At 40.5% G+C, this 23,306-nt stretch overlaps 1 protein-coding gene across 2 annotated transcripts in view; it reads right to left on the minus strand.

Moving 5' to 3' along the window:
* The window catches only part of NME7 (NME/NM23 family member 7), an 87,821-nt gene that overhangs the window by 59,824 nt on the left and 4,691 nt on the right, over positions 1–23,306 (minus strand). For both annotated transcript variants that reach the window (XM_040091196.2, XM_040091205.2), the window contains exons 2-4: positions 10,288–10,395; positions 6,743–6,909; positions 1,033–1,143 (exon numbers count right to left, since the gene is read on the minus strand). In XM_040091196.2, the coding sequence (XP_039947130.1) occupies positions 1,033–1,143; positions 6,743–6,909; positions 10,288–10,395 (386 nt within the window). The remainder of the gene's footprint in view (positions 1–1,032; positions 1,144–6,742; positions 6,910–10,287; positions 10,396–23,306) is intronic.

Consider the following 23,306-nt stretch of genomic DNA (forward strand, 5'->3'; position numbering starts at 1 on the left):
CACTGAAATAAAGCACCACCCAAAAAAATACTTCAAGATCAAATCTCTTAGATTGCAGGAGAGAGGAAGCAAAAAAAAAAAAGCTAGTTTGAAAGACATTTTGAATTGTAAAGAAACATCAGAAAACTGTTTGAACTTGTGAATTGGAGCTGTTGTATGGAGCATCTGGGACCAGTACCATCAGACGTTGCTGCAGGTGCATGCAGAGACAAGAGAAGGACGTCTTATAGTTATTTTATCAGTATTATAGAAAGCCAAAAAGGTTCTGAAGTGAAGGAAAATTGTTCCTGACCTCACACATAAACAATAAGAACACATGAAAATGGTATTATGTAAGACAGATAGCTTTTTCTCTCCAAAAACATGTTGCATACTAATAGGTTTGGCAAAGCAGCAACGGAGAAAAAATACAGTAACTTTGGGAAAGTCTTCTAAGGTAAATTAATTATACTCTCTTTCCTCTGAAACACGCCTTGGTTTAAATCTCGGGGCTCAATAAGAAGTGGAGAACACTGAAGGTGGGGGATTCGGAAGACGCACGAGTAAAACCTGTCCAACCCTGCACCACCAGAAGATCACTTGCTTTGCCTAGGACTTTCAGTGTTTAAAAAGCACAACTCTGAGAACACAAATCAAGACAGCATTTACTGAGAGCAAGCAAATCAAATACTTTAAAGACCACATTATTGTAATCAGCAATACCATCTGTATGAGAAAGCCTTGAGGTGAGGACATACAGACATGCCAGTAGTAAACACTGCTGGATTGCTAAAGCTATGGCAGCCACCTTGGGTTCATACAGACCTGACATATTTCATCACCCATACTCATTTGCACATCCTTTTTTAATACTCACCTTAAATCTCTAAATGCTTTCAGGAAGCTACAGAATTATGAAACTGATGTGTTTCATGAGTTACCTCTCTTACTGGAATGGATCTGACACGTGGAACAACACAGAATAGCTTTAGAGAATATTCTTAATTGCAAAAATATTTAGATACAATAGAGCTAACCTTAGAAATTCCTTACCTTGAAAGCAGCATCATTTTGGCCTTAGTTATTGTCAATCCTGCATTAATAATAATATCAAATAATTCTCCAATCTTAGGCATTCCATCAGGTTTAATCAAAGCCAGTGTTCTGGGGAGGAAAAAAAAAAGTAGAGAGATACAGCCAACACGATTTTCCTCAGAGCATTTGGTGTGCATGTTGGGTTCATATTCAGACCGAAAAACAGCAAGTCAAGAGAGGGATTCTGTCACAGTCACATATTCACTGTCCCAGTGTCTCATCAACTTCCATGCTGCTCTTGAATGCCTGTGCAACACATTATTCTGATAAGAACAAGCCTTGAACATTATAATTTCCTTGTCTTTCTAACCCAAGACAGCTCACAGTATTCCATCAGGAGTTATTATTTACCAACTTCTCCATTTGCCCTCAGAGCACACAATTTGACCACTTCTTCCTTAGCTAATTGGTATCTTGACAGCTCCTCACTCTGGGTTAGAACACAACTGAATTGTTAATCTCTCCCTGTGCTTGCTCAGCTCCCTTTTTTCCTAATGTTAATCATATACATAAAATTGAAGCTGTTAAAATTCCCTGCTTAAAAATATTACTTAAACATGTGCCTCTTCCATAAAGCTCAAAGTTAAATTATTGTTTTATTAATACTTTTAAAATGTCTGAAGTCCTCCCTGAGAAGAAGATCCTCTTGTGCTTGGTACATTATAAAAACTTCATGGTATAGAACATGCATGCCAAATAGCTGACACTGTTAATAGACACAATAAAAGGATGGCAGAGGAGGTAATGCATCTCTTATACTGACTGACAGCTATATTCTATATTCTAAGGTACATCAATCCAAAAATCTCTACACTCTCCCCCACATCTTCTTTTCCAAGTACATCCTATCTTCTAGGTAATTATCTTTTTATGCTCTACATCCCCAGGGCCAGGACAGTTTTATTAGTGAGCTTTGCATAGCACCAAGAACACCATCAGCACTAAACATATTATTAATCAAAAACAACAAGCACAAGAGGAAGGTCTGTAAAATTGCATTTTCTATTTGCATTCATCTTGGGGTGAGTCAGCAAATGTGTGCGGCTTACAAACCACCAGATTTATTCAACCCTGCATCTCGGAAACGCCACGTCTCTGACAATCTTAAAGTGCAGTTGCCATCTTTTACACTGTTTCCAATAAAGAAGGCTCTCCAAGATGGAATTTTTTATTGTAGTACTTCCCTGAAAGGAAGACAAATAATTGCAAATTTCCTATTTTATACACCAGCATCGCATGGAAAGCAGCCCTTAGGTTAGCAGCAATATATTCCAGCCAGGGCAAATATGCTGAGATTATAGGAGATGGATGAACTTCCACTACATTTACTCTGAACCTTAAGTGACCCCAGATTGACAGATGCTTTGGCAAGAGACAGACTATTTCACAGCAAATGTAAAGCAAGGGAGGTGTTAGGACCAGGAAGTGTAACCAGGAAGATTGGAGCATATGCGACATTTTATCTGCAACTAAGGGAGAGGCGTAGACGACCTTCAGAGCACAGAAACAAACAGATTTCCTCAAGCACCACAAAGCTCCTACACATGGAGCACCTCAGGCTCAGACCCATTGGGAAGTATGATACAAAAAGACTGATGGATTAATCTCGGTTTTTAGTTCTGAGATTCAGGTGGTTTTAGAGTCTTTTTGCCTTCTGCAAAGCTCTGAGCCAGATGCAAGAAAGAGACGGAGTCTTCAGGTTCTGATTTTCAAGGTTGCGCGCTTTGTTTATTGTTTCTTATCTTACAATTTTCTCAGTGCCCGACTAAGGTCTGTGCAGCTGCTCGGGCATCTGGTGACTCCCCCTCGCACTAAGCTGTCACTATCTTTTATACTAATTGCTGTGTGTTCTTTATGTATCATTATTTGCCAATACCTATCACTTATACTAAACAGGTCATCCCTACTTTGACCCAATCTCTTTAAACTTCTTTGTGCCACCATCACTGCAGAAAATGGAGTGAGGGAAGAAGAAAGAAGAAGCAAGAGACAACGCCCAAAGTCCTCCACCTTGCTTCCATCCACTTCTATACTAAAAACCCAAACCTACTGTTTTCTCATCCTGTGATAAGCTAAACTACTATCTTTCACACTCTTGTGGCTTGCAATCCTTCCCACAGTGCAGGAAGCCTTTCCCATGGACTGGGATCAAAGCCAATGTCCCTCTGGGCTCTGGGCCAGGGTCCCAGACCCCCCTGTCCAGGTCTCTGACCCTCCAGGGCAGCCAAAGGAATGCTCTGGACTCCAACAGATTAAGGCTGCAGCCAGAGACTGCATGAATGCAGACAACCAAGACTGCGCTTCAGTCCACTGCAGGGCAGGTTAAAGTTGGTTTAGCCCCATCTTCAGATCAGGAAAGGCCAACCTGTCACCAACACTGAACACGGTTTGCAGCGTGGTCCATGCAGCCTTACAGCCCATCCCCCTTTTCCCCAAGGATGTCACAGCTCCACCTCATCTTGTGGTATTATTTGTCATATCACAGGGTGTACCCCGTGAATAGAGGCCCATGAGGAGGAGGGCCTCGATTCATAGGGTACACCCTGTGATATAAATTTGCACGTTTGACCAATGAGAATCACACAATGCATGACCTGCATCCTGGCACAAGAGGTTCTCAACACTGGCATTTCCCATGAACAAGTAAGGATCAAACATCTGGAATGGGGTCTCCAGCACCAGTTGCATTTCCTCAAGGAACACTTTTTTGAATTTATATTACACAGGTGGTTTGAGACAGACTGGTAATGCTAGAAATAAATTGTCCCTTACTTGTCTAATTTCAAGGGTCTCAGTAATAGTGTAATTCCTACAAATTTGCAAAGAAATATTGCATTACAAAGCAATTTACCCAGAAGACATTAATACAAACTGCAATGGGCAACCCTTGTAATATCTTTTGTCTAACACTGATATTTAAGCATTTCAGTGTGAGCTTTTCAGAAGTAAGCAGGATACAAAAGGCATACTTCAGGATGCTGAAGACTCTTTCTGAGATTGGATTTCAATTCACGTGCCCTATTTTTAGTTTTAACTAGGAATACGTTTCATGGGGTTTGGCCTGATGCAGTCTGTAGCGTAGATTTGAAAACAGTTTCATGTCTAAGAACCAAGGAGAAAGAAGGAAAATTAAGCTTACATTTTCAGAGGGACTGTGTGACAGTACTGCAATGAGTACTGAAACAACAGAAAATGAGAACTGATCAAAGGAACAATGCACAAAACATGCTGTGACTATGCCTTTGAGACCTACCTACTTCTAATTATAGGACTGCTGCATGTACAGTAGCTTGTGTCTTGTAGGGGAAGAAATGCTGATTATGTCAATGATTAGAAGCGTAAGAGTAACATATCCCACTCAAACCACAACACAAGTATTTCTGGGTGACACACAAGTTTTCTAACATCATTTTCAATACCAGTGATACTGACTAAGTAAAGCCTACTTAGACAGGACACACTGGTCAGACAAATTTACCTCAGGTTACAACCACCCAGGATCACAGGCGAAAGGCTACAGAAACAGAAAGCTCTGTCCCATGCCCGTGATTCCTTACGTGGCATACTGTAAGTAAGCATATGCTCACTTAACCATTTTAGGCACTGTTCATGATGGTCTTCTTATTATACAATGGGAAGGCAACAGAAATGCAGAACACTTAAACACAACAATATTTTAAAACTGACCCAAGACTTAAGAAAAGTAGGTACAGAAACTGAAATAGAACTGTCTTAATAATTCTAGCCCAATTCTATAAAGAGCCTGCATAAATCTAGCCTTTTTCTATACATGTGTTTGGTATCTCATGTACCTAGGGACACATTCACCTGTTTTGCTGAAAAAAATTAAGGTTCCTAAGTCAAAACATTCAAGATTTTTTTAATATTCATTCCATAGTCTCCCTCAAAGGCCTCTGCTGAGCCTGCCTGTGCCCACCATTGAGTGACCAAAAAATGTATTTCCAAAGTTGAATTGATTTGCAAGAATTGATTTGCCAATAGTTCTGTACAGCACAATGGCAAAAAAAGACACAGACCATTCTGCTTCATACAGCAACCTTTATTAATATAATTCCAACTGCGGATTATTTTGGGAATTATCATGCACTGCAGAAATCTTATTATATCTAATAACTGCTGTAAAACCTGCTAGGAACAGGCCAAAAAACCCAAATAACTCACATGCAAATGTTTTGCCCAAGGAAACTCTCTTAATATCACCCTGTTTACTCAGTGAAAGCTTTTGTGAAGAAAGTGGATTTTGAGGATGCCTTGCCTGAATAAGGCACCTTTCACTACCATTCCTCTGGGCTATTCTGAATATGTAACTCCACTTGAATATCTATGTTATCTTTCAGCCAACATTCCTAAAATATTTTCCAAACAGCTGACATGTCCTAAATGCCTTTTCTTTCTTTTGTAGAGCAGTACAAAAATTTGCCTCATCCCAAGACCAACCAGTTCATTGACACAATTACAGTGTTGCCGTGTAGACTGCAAGAAAATGACATTTTATCATAAACCACCTTTTCCTGGCCTAACTGCATGAGCACTGCAAGAGCATCAGGGATTATGTTAGTTTAAGGCAGAGCAGGAAGTACACAACTTTACACTGATATAAAGATGTAATTTACCCAAAGCTGCACTGAGGAACAAAAAGAGTAGCCACATACACAAGATCCATACCCTAGTGTTCTCTACCTCCTTTGCTGCACTTTCACCATGCACAACCCCAGCTTGCAGAAGTATCAGAGCTCCTCTGGAAAGGAATTATGGCAGGCATTTTCACAATTTTTTTGTGCAGTTAAGACAAAGATGTATGTTAAAACATGCAGCTCTTCCACTGTGTCTGCTAATGTACAACTCTCCAAGAAGAATTCAAAACAAGCCCATTTACTGGGAGGGGAACATGAGAGCAAAATTACCCTTAGTGTCCTTGTATTCTTGTGTCCTGATATTTGCTCTCAGATGGCTTCCTAAAGTCTTTTCCAAAGCAAGTCTTTAAATCAAAAATATGAGTCTTATCTTAATCCATGACAAACTTTGTTTTAACAAACAAATCTGTAATTTTTACTGACATTCTCGCACTGTACTTTCTGTCCTCACACACACAGAGCTTAAAGGAAGCTGAAAAAAATTCTCAGAAAAAATCTGCATAGTGAGGAAAAACAACAGAGAATGTGACTGGTTCTCTAGTACTTTCATTTATTACTACTAACAGAGAGTAGATCAGACTGGTGAGGCACTAGGCTTCTGCACAGATCCCAGAGAGCTGCAACTTCCCCAAGGTCCAGGCCTTTCAAGCCCAGCACGCATCGGTTACCTATCAATTCTGCCTCAGGAGAATCCACAAATCACAAGAACCCTACTGCCGCCTGCCCTGGCTGAGTAACGAAGCTGAAGAGGACCCATTCTCCTCCTCTCTTCTTCTCTCCCAAGGTACCTAGAGCAGCCAGCAGCTGACACCATAGAGAAGCTGGCCTTGTAGTGGTACCACAAGCAGGCACCACTTTGCTTCTCTGCAGCCATCAGAAAATCAGATCCCTTCAAGCTGCACGCAAACATGAAGCCATCTCCTCTTCTGCCCACCTTAGTAGAGACACCTCATTTCTAGCAAATATCTACTTCGAAAGCCCAACCACCAGATTCCCAAGTGTTCCCCTCTCACCTCTCCTTGCGGCTGCCGAGCTTGCGAGACGTGTACAGATTGCCATAGTCCACTATGGTCAGGTGCCGGGAGAAAACGGTGACTTTGCTGCCCACGTAGAGATCCTCCAGGTGCAAGCTCTCGTACTTGGTGCGCCTCAGAAATGTGCGACGGTTCTTCACGTCGTACTGCAGCAAAAACAAGATTAAAATCGACCTTAGCAAGAGATTTAGCTGTGGGCAAACTCAATCTCGACTGTCAGAAATTTCCATAGTACCGTGGGATTGAATCTGATCACTTCACCTATTTAATTCCAAGCCCTTTGAATTTACAGGCATATCAAGAAAGCTTAGAAGACTAAACTACAATTATTAATTTATTCCTTTTAAACAGTCTCAGGCCAAAAACTATATTTGATTTTTTTTTTTGGTTTGTAATTTGCTTGCTCTAATTCAAGCTGTGATAAAAAGTTCAGGTGCCTGGTGGATGCCTCTGCCCAGTCCCACTGAGAGTTCCCCCAGCACATCCATGCTGTTTCACAGCCCAGTGGCTCACACCAGAACGATCAGGATGCACACTGGCAGGTCTCCTCTTCAGGGCATCATTCCAGTGATATTATGCTCTGTTTGACTGTGTAAGACTCAGCATTAGGAACAGAGAGATGACTGCAACACTTGGCTCAGATGTTGTCACTGCCTAGAGCTGCGAGCTCAAAAGCCTGTCAGGACAATTCAGCTTTATGCATCATCATTCCAAGCAAGAAGCCAGACATTAATGTGCAGTTTTCTGGGTGGGCTGGCAAAGCACAGAAGTCAACCAGCTGAACAGTTAGATATTACTGCAAGTAGATATCAGAGATGTCTTCCATTTCCTGGGGAAGTGGAAGCCTATGAAAGGAACTTCATCTTCCTCAGGCCCAACTTCCCCTTCTGTCTCGACCTACAGGTGCCATCCCCCACTGCAATGGTGTATCTACTGGAATAGCATTAAAAGAAAGAACGTCATTCCCAAAAATTTTGGAGGGGAAAAAAAAAATTAAGGGCAAAATTCCATGTCCTTAAAAAAGTGAATACAGTCCTGTTAGAAGGCTAGAAGATTTGCAATTGTTTTCAGGATAGCCAAAATTGTGCAGATTAAAGAACTGTAAATAATTTTGATAATTCCTTCTGCTGAGGCATGACTGTAATGAAGAATCCTTCCCCGCTGAAACGTCCCTAGCCCCTCATACATGCTCCTACTAAGTGTTTGCTATTCAAGTGCGGTAGGGAATGAGATGACAATGTGGTAAAAAAAAAAAAAAAAAAAAAAAAAAAACCAAAGAAACCAACTTGAATTCAGCTACTTGTTTTCTCCCAGACTTTGCCAAGAAGCCTATTAACTATCTCAACCATAAGTAAATTCTTCCATATCCTGACCAAAAACCTGAGTATTTCCTTGGTTGTTTCACTTATGGTGGCTAGAAAAGCATCCCAAGGAGTTTCTCTCCTCTCAAGAAGAAGAGGGGATCTACCTGTGTTAAAGAATTCTTCTTTAGAGTGGACTTGTGAATCTGTTTAAAAAATTTTCTTATTAACTGAACAATAAGCCACAGCAGAAGAAATATAAAACTGTTGGGACTGTTCCACTCCTGCCCATGTACATATAAAAGTAAATTACCCCAAACAAAATAGCTCTCTGCTAAGAATCAGTCCTTTTTAAAGATTTCTTCTCTCTTTTTAGGAAATCTTTTGTAAAAAGAAAAGTTATTAAGGCTTTAAGAATTCCCCATGAGAGTTATTAACTATGGAAAACTCAGAGAATGGGGCCTCTCTGTCAAGATATCCAGTTTGACTGGAAGAACTATTTGCTGTCCTTGGACAAAAAACTATGCTGTCTTCTTACTGCTGCAAAGCAAGCTGGAAACTTCTCGCCTTATTCCCACTATAATTCTATTTCACCAACCAAGACATGAAGGACAGAAAGAAAAGTTAGGCTCAGAACTTCAAATAATACAAGCCTTCAAGAGCTCTGCTCCACCCTCAGGTGAGGAGTGTGATAAGGGAGAGCTGTTTTCAGGGATGGAGGGAAGGGGATGAAACATCCTCCTCCTACATGGGGAAGAGCTGGCTCATATCCATCACCTCCCTTCTCTCAGATATGTTAGAGGAAAGAGCAGGTTGTCATCTCCTCAGGAAAGTACTAAAAGATGAAGAAGAATTAGGCAGTAATAAAAAAAGATCACCAAATTCTGCAAAAATTAAAAAAAAACAATCCAGAAAGAATTCTAAATGTACTATCAGGTCCACAAACTCACCCCCAAAAGTGATTTTGAGATATCCTTTCTCTAAAGGATGCTAACATACATTTTTGTTCTTCTAATTCCTGTCCTGCCCACATGCAGTCTATGGCTGTGTGCACACCATGCCACTTTAATCTACGAGCACACCAACAAAATGCAAAAGTCTGCCAAGACAGAGATACTGCATTTAGAAGTTCAAGAACACCTTGGAAGCTCTTGGTTCTGAGACATGTAGGTGAAATGCACAACAATTTTGCCAGCCTACACATGGTTGCGTAGGAAGATTATTACAGTTCCTGACTGATCAGCTAAACTGTCTCTGGGAAATATAAATTAGAAACCTCACATTTTGAAAACTGTGCACATACAGACATTGTACAAAGAACTAACTTATTAATCAATGCAAAGTGCATCTTCTCACAAGACCGGGTATTATTACCTCAGTGAGGAGCAGTTTGGGTAGAAAAAGGTAAATTCCACTAGATTTCTTATTTCTGCAGATGATTTTTATAGCAGCAAAGTTAAAATTTGATAATGAAATTACTAAGTATGAATATCCAAATCTAGGCTATTCTTAGACTCTTCACTAACAATTGGAACAAACCAGTCCATGCCACTTACTCATTCCTAAAAGGAAGCACAAAGCATTGGTTGGCATGAGGATTATCTTTACAGCAGATATTATATTTTTATATACATGCCTGCTACTGCAAAATGCTGGTTTTCACCACTGTCAATAAGCAATGGGATTAGTTGTATGAACCACAAGTCAGAAAGGTCTGTGCAAGCACCACGGATAGAAAAATTTGGATCCCACTGCCTGAAATGTCCTACCTCTCATTAAACCAAAGTTACCATTTCCTATACTTTGACAAGACTCTTTTACATTTTACTCTTCAGAGACTCCTGGAATTCCTGTTGAAGCTTATTCTCCTGTTTGGAATTAGCTTCAGCTTACTTTCCTCAAGCAGTAGGCCAGTGTTGCTGAGTTTCAAATCTGAAATCCAAGTAGAGGTTGAACGAAAAAAGATTTGTGAAAATTAATCTCTCCACACCAAAGCAAGCTTTAAGAAAGAAAAAAATCATAAATGTGGAAGCTATTCCATATGCTTCACTGTGAACTTTTATTTTTGCTTTTCTTCTAGTTTTAGAAACAGAGCAAGATATATTTGAAATTAAATGTTCTTACCTGGAAAATTAATAGGCATAGGCAGTGGCTTGACATTTTATGAACTGTTTAATTGGATATTACATTTATGACAACAGATTTGTTTTCTTCCATTCTTACCATTTCAATTGATGAATCTTTTGGATAATACAGAAGTTCATAACGCCGAAAGAGTGAAGCATTTGGGTCATACCATTCCGCAATGAAAGCATATCTCTCATCTTGACTCTGGAAAAAGAAAAGGGGCAAAACTGGCTATTACAGAAAGCACACATAGTCTGTATGTACAAACACATAAAATAAAAAACTTCATTCGTTATAAGAAAAGTAAAAAAAAAAATTGTTTGTAAATGGACATCCACATACTGCATATTATCCCCTGCCTACCACAGCTGGTGACATCTTTTCACTTGTTAACTATCATCTTTTAAATAGGATGGAACTTGGATCATGGCAGTTTTCCAGACAATCTCATAACTTACCCTGATTTCATCAGTCATGAAGCATGGACTGCTGTTGAAGTTGTTGCCAGACTCCTCAACTTAGTCAAAATATTTGTTTTACTTTCTTTTGTTAAAAAAAATGTGTTCACCTACAATTAAATTACAGCTTCTTAACACGTTTTCTACACATCCTATAAGGAAACACTTTCCTCTTCCTTAACAGTCATATCTAAACTTCTCTTAATGACAAGATAAACATATTCAAGTTAAGGACAACATTAGCTTGATTCACCGCTTAACCTCCTGAACTTTACATAAAGCATAAATAGCCCGACCTCATTTACAACTCATTTTCTGCCCCTAAGGAGTGCAGATGAGGAAGATGGATTGCAGTAATTCCAGAAGTGTAACTACCTGCTAGCTTCTCTCCATGCCTCATCCTCAGAGGATCACAGTCCCCAGCAAAGCAAGCACAAAGGAGAGGCATAGCATGTAGATGTGCAATTCTCATTCCTCTTATTGGTACATGTTTGTTAATTATTGATGCAGTGTCAGCTATTTGATAGCTGGAATAGTTAGATGGAGCTCTACATTTTTAATTCCCACATCTCCTCTAAATCTGACTGCTACTCCAAAGGGCAAGCATGGTCTTATCACAGACTTCCACACTTTACACATACCTGGACTCTTCTTATACACTTTAAACACTGAGGAACCACTGGGAGTTTAACTTAAAGCCATGTGGGCCTTTTCAGTATTTCAGATTTCAGAAAAGGGCAGCATTTCAGTTGTTATAAAGACCACTTAGTAAGCAAAAAGACAGAGAGCTCTTGCAAGCTTCCACAACTATTCTAGAACACCAGCAGGAAAGAATCATAATTTTCCAGCATCTTCATCTTACCACTGACTTAGGACTAAGTGTTTTTGCAGGTTGAAGTCCTAACAGAAACAGGAGCAGGAAAGAATAAGACAATGAAGAACAAACCCAGAATTTTACAATGTGATGAATACTAGTACCTCTCCAGTCAAGAGCATCATGGCAAACGCCCCACCCTGCTGTCAGCTCTTATGGTGCCCCCTACACTGCAATCAAAGGATGATTGTACTGGAGAAACACTTACGCCATGGGGGCAGCACAGCACCCTGTGAAGGATGCAAAGTTTCTATTTGTCTCTGTGGAAGTCTGCGCAGCACTGGAAACCTTATTAGCATCAGCTACTCCAACTTCTGTATAATCTGTACAGCACACACTGCAGCCTTTGACAAGAGTTAAGCTCATCTTTTACGTGCAGCATCCAGCACGAAAACTCCCACGGGACTTAGCCTGGTTTCGGGCCCTTGCTTGAGCTGGATGTGTTTGCGTCATTACTGCTACTGCCATCATTCTGGAGATATGTAAACCACAACAAACTCTGTCTCATGGCAAAACTCACTCCTGATTTTTCTATATAGGCAATAAGCAGTAATGAGGGCTGGCAGACTGATTTCAGTTTTGATCTTACATTCATACCACTGGACAAGAAGATATTTGATCAATTGACTGACCATGATCTTGTCAAGAACGGATTTCATAGAGAAGCAGCGCTCTGCCAAAGAGGTTGTCTAAAAAGAAAAACAGTCTGGTTTCATAGCACTATACAATGGCCTGGCTTGGAAGGGACCTTAAAGATCCCCCAGTTCCGACCCCACTGCCATGACAGGAGCACCTTTCACTAGACCAGGTTGCTCAAAGCCCCATCCAACCTTGAACACTTCCAGAGATGGGGCATTTCTCAAATACTACCTCCAGAAAATGACTACTGATGGAGGAAATAAAACAGATGCACCATCTTTAATCAATGCCTTTTCATAACATGAAGAACATCCAACCTTGAACACTTCCAGAGATGGGGCATTTCTCAAATACTACCTCCAGAAAATGACTACTGATGGAGGAAATAAAACAGATGCACCATCTTTAATCAATGCCTTTTCATAACATGAAGAACATCCAACCTTGAACACTTCCAGAGATGGGGCATTTCTCAAATACTACCTCCAGAAAATGACTACTGATGGAGGAAATAAAACAGATGCACCATCTTTAATCAATGCCTTTTCATAACATGAAGACATTTAGTTGCATTACTACATGCTACTTTTTCATGTTATAACATTGCAGTTGTCACAGAAGCTGCCAATTTTCATTTAGTAAAACTTCCAGGATTTGCAAATGCTTACTAGTCTCAGGGAAGTAATGTATTTATGTGAACAACCAAAGAAAGCACCATTAGATTTTTTACTTAGTCAACAGTCTCAATCATCAGCACCTTCATGTTTACTGCTTTGCATGAGAAACAATTGCAGCGAGAAACTGCACTGTGTCATTAAGAACCTGAAATTCACTTTATAAGATTTTATTCAATGTCTGAGCTATTAATATTTGTTATTCAGCAAGCTCTGCTGGCCACTGAATAGCAGAAATCACCATTCTGTATTATCCTCTTTTGGCACTATAAGCAAAGGCAAGGTAATAAATGCTACTTAGACTTGAGAGAAACTGCAGAGTTAATCCCCAGACACCCAGAAAATGTTATCAGTAAGCAGGACAGCTTGAATCCATCACTGTTATGTATCCAGAAAACATGGAGACCTAGTATTTTTCTAAAATAACCAAAACAAAATCTCTAAAGTTTCTCCTGAGCCATAACTAGAATTTTCCCTCCTGTGTGGACACAGAATTATTACAATAAATATTTATACATGTAGAGAACTGTATCAGAAAAAAAAGTTGAAAGCTTATGGGAAACACTAAAAATAACAGGAAACATTATATTTGTGAGCATGTCAACTGTTTCAGAGGCAGACACCGCAAAGTGAAGAAATTCAACACTGACAGCAAACTGAAGACCCTGCCAGACAAGTACCGAAAACACAGCAGAACTCCCATCTTACTATTGCAGATTCATGCAAATAATCTTAACCGAGATAAAAGACAATACAGAATACAGTCATGATATGGTGAACTTATTCTGGGAAGCTCTTGCCAGGCATTGCTGTGAAACTGCCACTCCAAGTCATCAAAAATGCCAACCAATTTTAAAACCTAAGTTTTTAAAAGTGAGTACATATTAAGTTCACAATATGTTTTTAAATGAGAACAGAAACTTTCATTTACTTATTTAATGGAGTAGGATTTTGAAGGCAAAAACCAAACACAAAAAACTGTCCACTTCCCACCACATACTTTAAGGACTGCAATAAATATTTAAGCCTTCACAGGCCTGAAATTGTAATTTCTGAACATTTTTTTGCAATCAGTTTACCTCTCAGTCAACAGAACTGATACAGCAAACAACCTTCTTACATACCACTTCACTAGTGTGTCCTGAGAGCAAAGTGGGAAGGAGTCTCAAGGATGAGGAAATACTATGGGAGGCAAGCTAAGTTTCATTGTTAGCCTCTGTCCATCCTCCTAACAAAGGAAACTCAGAGAAAATAACTCTCCAAAGAAGAGTGATTAGAGAACGCTGATGAGTTATCAGGTGGTAACATGTTCAATGCACCACACTGCTCCAGACCAAGAATGAATCCTGAAAGGGGAATATCTCACAGCTCTTGACCAGAGAGCACCTCATTCCCCCAGGAAATGGGACAGGCATGTTAATCACCACTGAAATCACACTCCTTTGAACAGCTCAAGTAATAACAAATCAAGTGAATCTATAAATACATTATAACTCAGAAAATTCTTGCTTTAAAGAACTAATTTCCATTCATTTCTGTACCATTCCCTCATTAAAATCACACACAGCCTCTGCTCTCATGACTATGCAATTAAACAAGCAATACCTAATGGGGGGGAAATATTTTTTCACAAATGTTCACATTAGTGGAAAAATTACTACCACTAAAAAGCCCAGCAGTGATTATGCACTGCCCAGCAATAATTATGCATTTCACATTTACATACTGATATTTCCAGAATAGCTGTCTTGAGCTCAGGATTTACATCTCCTTTCCATGGTAAAATCTAGAACTGAGATCAGCAATGTCAAGAGTTCATCTACTGTGAAGATGGCAAGAATAGTTTTTTCTTTTCTTCTTCCTTCTGTAAGTTGCCCAGAAAAACATTTAAATGCATGTGGGTTTTGCTACCTTTTGCTTTTTGTTTCTATTGGCATGTGTGAATATGCAGTAGGACGGCTGTACGCACATGGGAAGCACTGACTGAAGTACAGCTGAATTAAAAACCCTAAATTTTGTACTTAGTTCTGAAAGTGATGGGGGAAGCAGCCAATCTTAGCCAGCATGGGACTAAGTTCTAGAAGCTAAATTCAAGCACCCATCAAAGAACTGTGCTGCCAGAGAACTCCATGCAGAGGGAAATGGGGTGTTTGGAACCAACTGCCAAGGACATTCAAAAGCAGAGCTCTTAACAAGCTGGATGTGACACCAGATCTTGTCCTGTAAATCTTTCAAAAGGCTTCTGTCCCCAGGAAAACAAAAGGAGATCTTCCAAAGGTTTTCATGAGAAGGAACAGTGGGAGAAGAGCAGCTCAAGGACTAAGGAACTCCCGTGGAAAGGTGGAGAAATGACTTTATCCCTCTGGTCTGACCTATGAAGAAGATAGATCTGGATTTGGTCTTCCAAATACTTTACGATGCCACCTGACAGCCACACTACTGTACTGTTCCAGGGTGAGTACTTCTGTCCTCCTCCTCCTCCTCCCCTGGTTTTGACTAGAAATTTCATACTAGAGTTTATCTTACAATGGAGAACACAGGGAATCAGGAGCTGCTAAGGTATTTTTTAAGCTCAGGAGAACTTCAGATGAAACAGTACCAAAATATTTCTTGAAATTAGAAAGCCCTGAGGCATCTAGCGAGTGCACCTCTACATGCCATTAGCAATCAGGTCTCTATGAGGTTATGCAGGCTGTCAGGAACTTCAGCATGCATGTCATTATCTGACACAGGCTCAGGGCCCACTGCTCACAAATTACAGCTTTAGGAGCCATGCAGAGTATTGCTACATTTTAAGTGCACAGCTTTGTTGTCTGCTGCTCCTTCAATTTTTCTCAGTGACTCTAAAACCAGACCAAAGAGAAAAAGAACCAAAGGATCTGAACCATCTCCTAATGAAGTCATAAAAAGACTGCACAAACCTCGGTAAAAGCTGAATCTGATCCATCCTTCTATCTGTGTTCTATATTTTGTAAAACTCTGCTGTCACGGGGAAGATCTCCAGTAAAGCACAGACCAAGCTGTTTCTATGAAAACCACTGGGAAAAGGATGGACCAGCAGACAGGAACTATTCTCAAAACAGGTATTTCTCCTAATACACCAAAAAAGCCTTCTGGAAAGGTTGCTCTGAAGCTTCCTAAAATTCTTAAAATAAACTATTTTAAGGGAACATTTTTTTACAACCTGCTCCCCCCTCAAACCAGGTTGGTGGAACTCTCAAAAATACTTTGGAAGAGCTAGACAATTTTTATAAAAATTAGATGATTTCAAAGCATAAGAATACTTATTATTATAAAACATTTCAAGTGAAGATATCATGAGGCTGATTGACTCCAACATCAGGTATCTTACGTTTTTAGGAAGAAACAAGACTTAAAAAGACACAAATATTAAGAGCTTAGCAAGAACAGGAAAAAAAAAAGAAAAAAAAGAAAAAAAAAGAGGTCAGTGAAGAGGTATCTTTATCTTTCCTCTTTACAATTTCTACAAAAAACCCATCAACTATTGCTATATGTGCTGGTGCAATCCTTAGACAGATGCTGGCTTTGTGCTCTTTAGACAGGGTGAAGTGGGGCACCTGACCAGCCGCCTTCACCAAGAACTTTGTTTTCAAAATTAGGCCCAGAAACTGTTGTTATAAACAGATAATCAACCTCCAAAGTCCAGTGTATGATCAACCTCTAACAGCAGGATCGAAGTCCTGCTATGAATTATTCGAAACGGCTCCTCAAAGCTCATAAATCTCCAACCAGTGCTTTTCCAGACCAATCCCCACTCCAGATTCAACGCCACTTCCCAGCCCTGAAGAGGATTTCAGCACAAATGAAAAGCAGGAAGTGCCAAACTCCTGGCGTGAGGAGCAAGAGCCAGGAATTGCAGGCAGAAGCAGCTACTCACAGTGTAACACTCCCCTCGCAGGCCAGCAACACAAGCATCCTCACAGCAGCACCTGCTGCCGAAGAGCCCCAGAAATACTCTCTGATTGCTTCCAATGGTTGACTCGGTAGCTTTCCTGTTCTCCCATTTTAACACCTGGCAAGCCCTGCTTTATTTTCAGCTGAATGCTTTTAGGTGCAGGCCCTGCCAAACTCCCCATATAGCACCGGGTGGTCACAAATCCAGACCACCAGAACTAAAAAATGTAACTTCAATTAGCTTAATAGACAGTCTTAACCAGTGGGCTAGGAGTGCTACTCTTTCATGGAAGGATATATTAAATGTGACAATCCTCTGCAGATGTAAAGATGAAAAAGAAAATTCAAAAACTTTTAAAACAACTGGAATCTCTAAAAAAATCTCTTTAAAAAAATCAAGTGCTTCTGCAAGCGTGAGAAATAATGAGTCTTGGTTGTCTCTATACCCATGGTTCTCATCCCTGACTGTTGTGACCAGAGCCTTTCCTTTGCTCAGGTGTTTAATAAAGGCCCATACCCACCTGCATTCTCTGATGTCGAACTACGGTTGAGCCCACAGTAAAGTCCAACATTCTGCGTGGCAGAAAGTGCTCTAATTTTCAGCACTGCAGTGCACCTTAAATCCCAAAATGAATTCTCATCAGTGCATGCTTATTAAGCTGTGTTATTCAAGCCATCTTCTGCCTTCACAGTTTATGTAATACAGGATATTTTCCAGGCAAAACTTAAATCCACAACACTGTGGAGATAGAGCACTCAATTAACTCTGTCTCTTAAAACTCATTTCCCTCCTCCTCTTCTATTCATGTTTCTGACACACGAGCTGGAATAATTTTTAGAACTCCAATTCTGAAGCCCCCTCACCGCTGTTGCACCTCCCACTACTTTCTCAACAGGCTTTTCTTCAGTGAAAAAGTAAAATCAAAAGATCACTTTTCAAAAGGAAAAACATCTGGCAGCTGCAATTTCCATGACAATGTCTTGACTACAGACAATTCTCAACCTAAGGCTTGTATTCAAAAGCTCACTGATGAATTTTGTAAGCATATCTCTTTTTATCCTCTCCTCGTAGAAAGCAAAGCCTAGTGAAAATTTCACACACGTTCTAGACTATTTCAAAAAGAGCAAATATTGGATAACCTATTAACATTCTTAATCATATTTGAAATCTATGTAGTCAAACTATGTACTGCATTTGTGTTTACCCTCCTCCAACTGGTGCTACATCCTTTGGATCCACAGACTTCCAATATTAGTGGTCCCTAAGCTTCTCAGGTGTCTTTTGGACTGGATATGTTCATATGGCTATTGCTGCTTGGACCATCTGTTGCCAAGTAGCATGGGGATACTTCTGTCCCTGCAGCACCAACCAGGGGAATCTTCCTCTTCAACTGGGATCTCAGTTCAGTGAATCATCCCCTTATGCTCAGGGGTTGTGATAAAGACAGCTCTAGAAGGTTGAAGACCTCAAACTTTCTTCTCTGATTTAGGAATCTTCAATTCCATGCCACATTAGCAAAATTATCTGGCTGTTCTGCTGATTTGCTAAGCAAGAAATCTGTTTTTACTACTAGATTATGTAAATTATGTAAGCTTCCTATGAAGCATGTAGGTGTGATTAGTATCACCTAACTTTCTCTTCCCCCTGGTCTTTCACAATAACCATAAAATAATCAAGAATTGAAATTCTCAACCAATAACTTCAATACTCTGCAATTACATGTAATACTTAAGTACTTAGTTACAGGATACATATTATTTTTTCTAATTATGGAAAACATTTTCTCCAAAACACACGAAGGATGCCATACTGCTCCTCACTGCTCTGTTCAGACAAGTGTAGCTTTAGAAGATCAGCTACATCTTGTCTTTAGGAAAACATGTGGCCATTTAGTGCACATTTATAAAGCTGCAGGTGATAGGATCATATATTATTGCACTGCTAATTACATGATCACAGGTAATTCCTCTCAGAAGAGTCAGCAGTGCTCAGCATGTGCCTGTCTGCCTCCAGTAACTCCAGCAGAGCCTGACAGTGATTTAAGCAAAAGCAGAGCTGCTCCCTGACTCGGAGCACAATTCGCAACGCAGGTCATCCCACATAATCACATCGGAGCACAAAGTTTAGGTGCTTTGCACTTAATCAGCCAGCAGAGGCAAGAACTAACGCTGCTGTGGTCAGCTGCTGAACGCTGCGCCTCTACCTTCCAGCCACGAGACTAATGCCCCCGTGTGCTGCAGAAGAGAAACACTGAGCTACCTGTGCACACCCCGTTACAAGACCCAACCCATACTGTACAGGAAAAACGTTCCTGAAAGGCTCAAAACTTGGCCTAACATTAAAGCTGATGTCAATACTCAAAGGTCGTTTTCCTCTAATAGAAAACCATTCCTCTGCCAAACTTCCAGCTTTCAACTTCCAGTATTTTGAGAATTAAAGCTTTTCAGAGGAACGCTGATTTTTATTTTTAGTATCTTTATTAAGATTCTGAAGCGCTTTCAAATTTTCTCCCCACACACTCTTATTCAGGTATCCCATGAAATTTTCAGCCTCCTATAGAATCAATCTGGAAGCAGCTGGAAGTAGAGCTTTGAAAGGAAACACCTACAAATCCTAAACTAAAGCTGTCAACAGCATTTCAAAGCAGTATAATGCCTACAGCAACTGCAGATTATCTCAGCTCATAATAATCTTCTGAAAAGCTTTTTTAACAAGAACTAGTCAGTTGCCTTGGAATCACAGCTAAAGGGAGAGTGGCTCCTTCAGCCAACCAATGCCACGAGCAATTAGCACCCAGGAGCTTGTGTGAATGCTCTGAAGACCACACATGCTGCATCCACCTGGAACAGCCAGAGCTCGTCATGTTCTAGTAACGCTTCATGGTCCTATGAAGCGGGCAAGAAACTCTGCTGACACGTTTCTCATTCACTACGGTGGGCCCTTAAAGCAAGTGTTTTGTCTGCACTACTGCTCAACCAAACGCCGGCATTACTTTTTCTCAGATTGTGACAAATTCTAAGGTAGTTGGACTAAATCCAGACTTCAGCTAGTACAGATGTCATGATGATAATTTATTCTGAAGTCAGACTAATGACAAGTTACATGCAAACGGAAGTTCTCATGATAAAAGCTGTTCGGCAATTTCCCATTAGTAAAGTAAGAAATCAAAAACTACTGTGGGATACAGAAAACAAAGTGGGTGAGTATAGTCATATTCCCAAACTCTGCCAATCCTAACAGACTTTTACAGGTCCACTCTATGAAGATTTTTTCTACAATTCACAGATTATTTATCTCCCAAAGCACAGGACTTCTGTAATCAGATATCCACAACTGAACTATGTTATTCCCCTGAGATGCAAAAGTCTCTGCTGGATGAAGACGGTGACTGAGAGATTCCAATCCCATACATAGTTTAAATAAGATTGCTTAGTTCCACCTACACAGCTGCCCCTTGTATCAGTGCATTTGATGTCCAGCATCTTTTCAAAACGGAGGCTATTTTTCCCACTTTTGTAAAATGGGAATAATTATCACCGCCTTTCGCGGAAGGATACCAAGATTTAATAGCTATAACATTTGAACTATTTAGGCATCATAAATCCCCCTTCATTTTGACAAAACCAGAGCAGAAGCAGGTTAGTCAGTTCATCCTGATTTCCTGCTTCCACAGACCCTTCACTGCAGCACAGGAACCAGGCACCTCTGGTAGAAGTCAGAAAGGGAAAATGCTGCCCAGCCCATTGCCCCTGCAGCTGCCTCCAGGAAACACTGCTAGACCAGAATGTCAGTAGCTGCCAAGGACTGGATCCAGACCACAGTTCCTCTGCTCCAGTGATTTGGGAGTCTTCAGAGTTAAAAGACCACTGTTCAGTTGTCAAAGAATGTATTGCAAAAGAGACCATGGGACAGGGCAAGGACAACGTTGCTCCTATGTAACTAGAAAACAGACAGCATGATACAGTCCCTACAGTGGGAGAAAGAAAACAAAGAAAGAATAAAAATAGGAGGGGTACTAAATTTAGTGAGGAATCACACTTAAATGTGCAGAATATGGAAGAGCAGGTACACAGGCTCAAGCATACCCACCTCTCCCCACTTCCCATGTGTAGCCCTCTCTTATATGTGTCTCTCCTTCCAAGTGTGTTGGAGCATTCTGCAGAAAAAGGATGATTTTTTAAAAAATATAGTTAAGGTAGTTACAGTCACTGAAGGATCCCATGCAAACAAAGATCATGCAACAGGCCCTCAGGAACACACCTCGGGAAAGAGCCACTTCTTTACAAAGACATGAGCACCCTCTGGTGCCCAAGGACAGGTTGAGCGCCTTATTTAAACCTCAAGAATTCTGAAAGGATCAGTCTGAAGCCATTGCTATCTCTTCCTAGTACATCTAGAGCTCCAAAATTAGTAACGTTGTAAGAGGAGGTAGAAATGACTAAATGATAAAGCACAGATCACAACATCCAGGGTGATGAAGCTCTTTCACACAGGAAAACCGAGACACATGGGCAGGTGGCCTTCCTCCCAATGGCAATCCCACAGCCTCCCAAAAATCCCAATGCCACAGTTTTTAAACGACTATCAGAGCTGCCCACTCCAGGACAACTCATAAAGGCACCTCATGGAGTTTATCTCATAACTTTAATAGGCACAGAGTGTGAGAAACAAACATACAAACAAGCAACTTCTTCCTCTGGCATGTGCTCATCTGATTTGAGATACTCCCATTATAGATAAAAATATTTGTGAAGCTGTCATTCTTAATATTAAACTGTGACAGCATGTTCCAAAGCCCTGCTGCACACAATTTACTCCCTTTATCACACCTTATGCTGATTTGTCTTTCCATTTTGCTGACCGGGAGAGAACTATGGAGTTCCACCGACACAACTCTACTGAGACCCTGGTGTGTTGCTCGGGCACCAGGACCTCTGGTTTCCATCTGTAAAAGGACACAGGGGAACACAAAATAGTTTGGATGCATTAGGCCAAGCACAGTGCTTACTTGCAGGAAATAGTACTTTTGGTGATTATTCCTGGCAGCTACAATTGTAGGTAAAAGTCAGCGTTCATGAAAAAGCCCTCTTCAGACTTAGAGGAGTATGTGCCCCGTACAACCATTGTTTATTACCAGCCAGTTCATAATTAACAGAGTATCCCCCCATAGGATTCTGGAAACTGACACTAAAATGGGCAACTGAACAGCCAAAACCACTTTTTGGAGGGTCACTATTCCCTTGGCTTAAAGGAAACAGACACTATCAAACAGAAAAACCTCAAAGATTCAGTTTTTAGTATCTAGCCACTCGCCACCAAGACAGTCAGGATCTGGAGAACTGAGCCTACTCCAGTTAGAAAAGGCTGAGGGTGACCTTACTGCTGTCCACAACTGCCCAACTGAAATATACCAAAAAGATGGATCTAGACTTTTCCTGAAGGTGCACAGTGAGAGCAAAACATGCAAAGGACACACATGGAAACACAGAACATGCCAGTCACATACCAGAAAAACAAAGAATTACCAAGAGGGTGGTCAAGCACTGGCACAGGATGCCCAGAGGAAGGGTGCAATCTCTACCTTGGGAGATGTTCAGGACTCACCAGGACACAGCCTGGAACAGTCTGGTGTGGTTAGGCCTGTTTTGAACAGGTTGGAGGTCCCTTCCAACCCAAATGATCATTCTATGATTCTAATTATAGCTTGGTGTCTCTGCCCAAAGGTAATGCTCATCCTTCTAGGCTGCTCCAGATCTGACCAGCTGGGTTCCTGTATTAACAATTAAGATGTACTTTCAAAAAGTGCTGAGCTCTGATGGTTAAGTGGAAATTTTACCCACATCAAATCTGCCTGGAACATCTCTCTAAATAACTACTGTCTCTGTCATCAAATTCTATTATTTTTCACTGCTAACAGAAAGTTTGTAACTTTTCTTCATTCCTGGCAATGGTTCACTAATTAAATCCTGAACTTCTTGAGTTTCTGACAATACATATATTTTAAAAAACCCAACATACCATTAGGACAGACATGTCAGTTATTAATATCTGTACCCACAACCCAAAGGATCTGGGCAGACAACTCTGGGTGACAAAGGGAGATTATTATCAAACTTATTATTAGATGATGTTAGGTAACTTTGCTATCACAACGTCACCTGTTTGAGCCACCCCATCAGAAGAGCCATCAATTAATCTAAAATTACATTTAGAGAGATGGTAATTTCTGCAAGCCAAAGCCAAGAACTTGGCTACAGTAGGAGGTAATTTATCCCATGGATTCTAAACCTGTCAACTTTGTATTTGCAGCGTGGTATTTTATAAAGCACATAATGTCATAAAGATGTCAGCATCAAACCCAAAATGAGCTCCTGGAACAAAGGAAAGTTATGGGGGTTTTCAAACAGTTTTTGCTTGCCTGACAGAGTGTCAAATAATTTGTTATTTTATCAGCTACACCTTCTGCAATGCACACAGCCTACCTGCTGAAGAAGTAAATTTCCACTGTTTGGAATCACCAGTTCAGGATAAAAGCATGACAGACCCCTGATGCT

Source organism: Hirundo rustica, chromosome 2, assembly GCF_015227805.2.
Source record: "Hirundo rustica isolate bHirRus1 chromosome 2, bHirRus1.pri.v3, whole genome shotgun sequence".
NCBI lineage: Eukaryota > Metazoa > Chordata > Aves > Passeriformes > Hirundinidae > Hirundo > Hirundo rustica.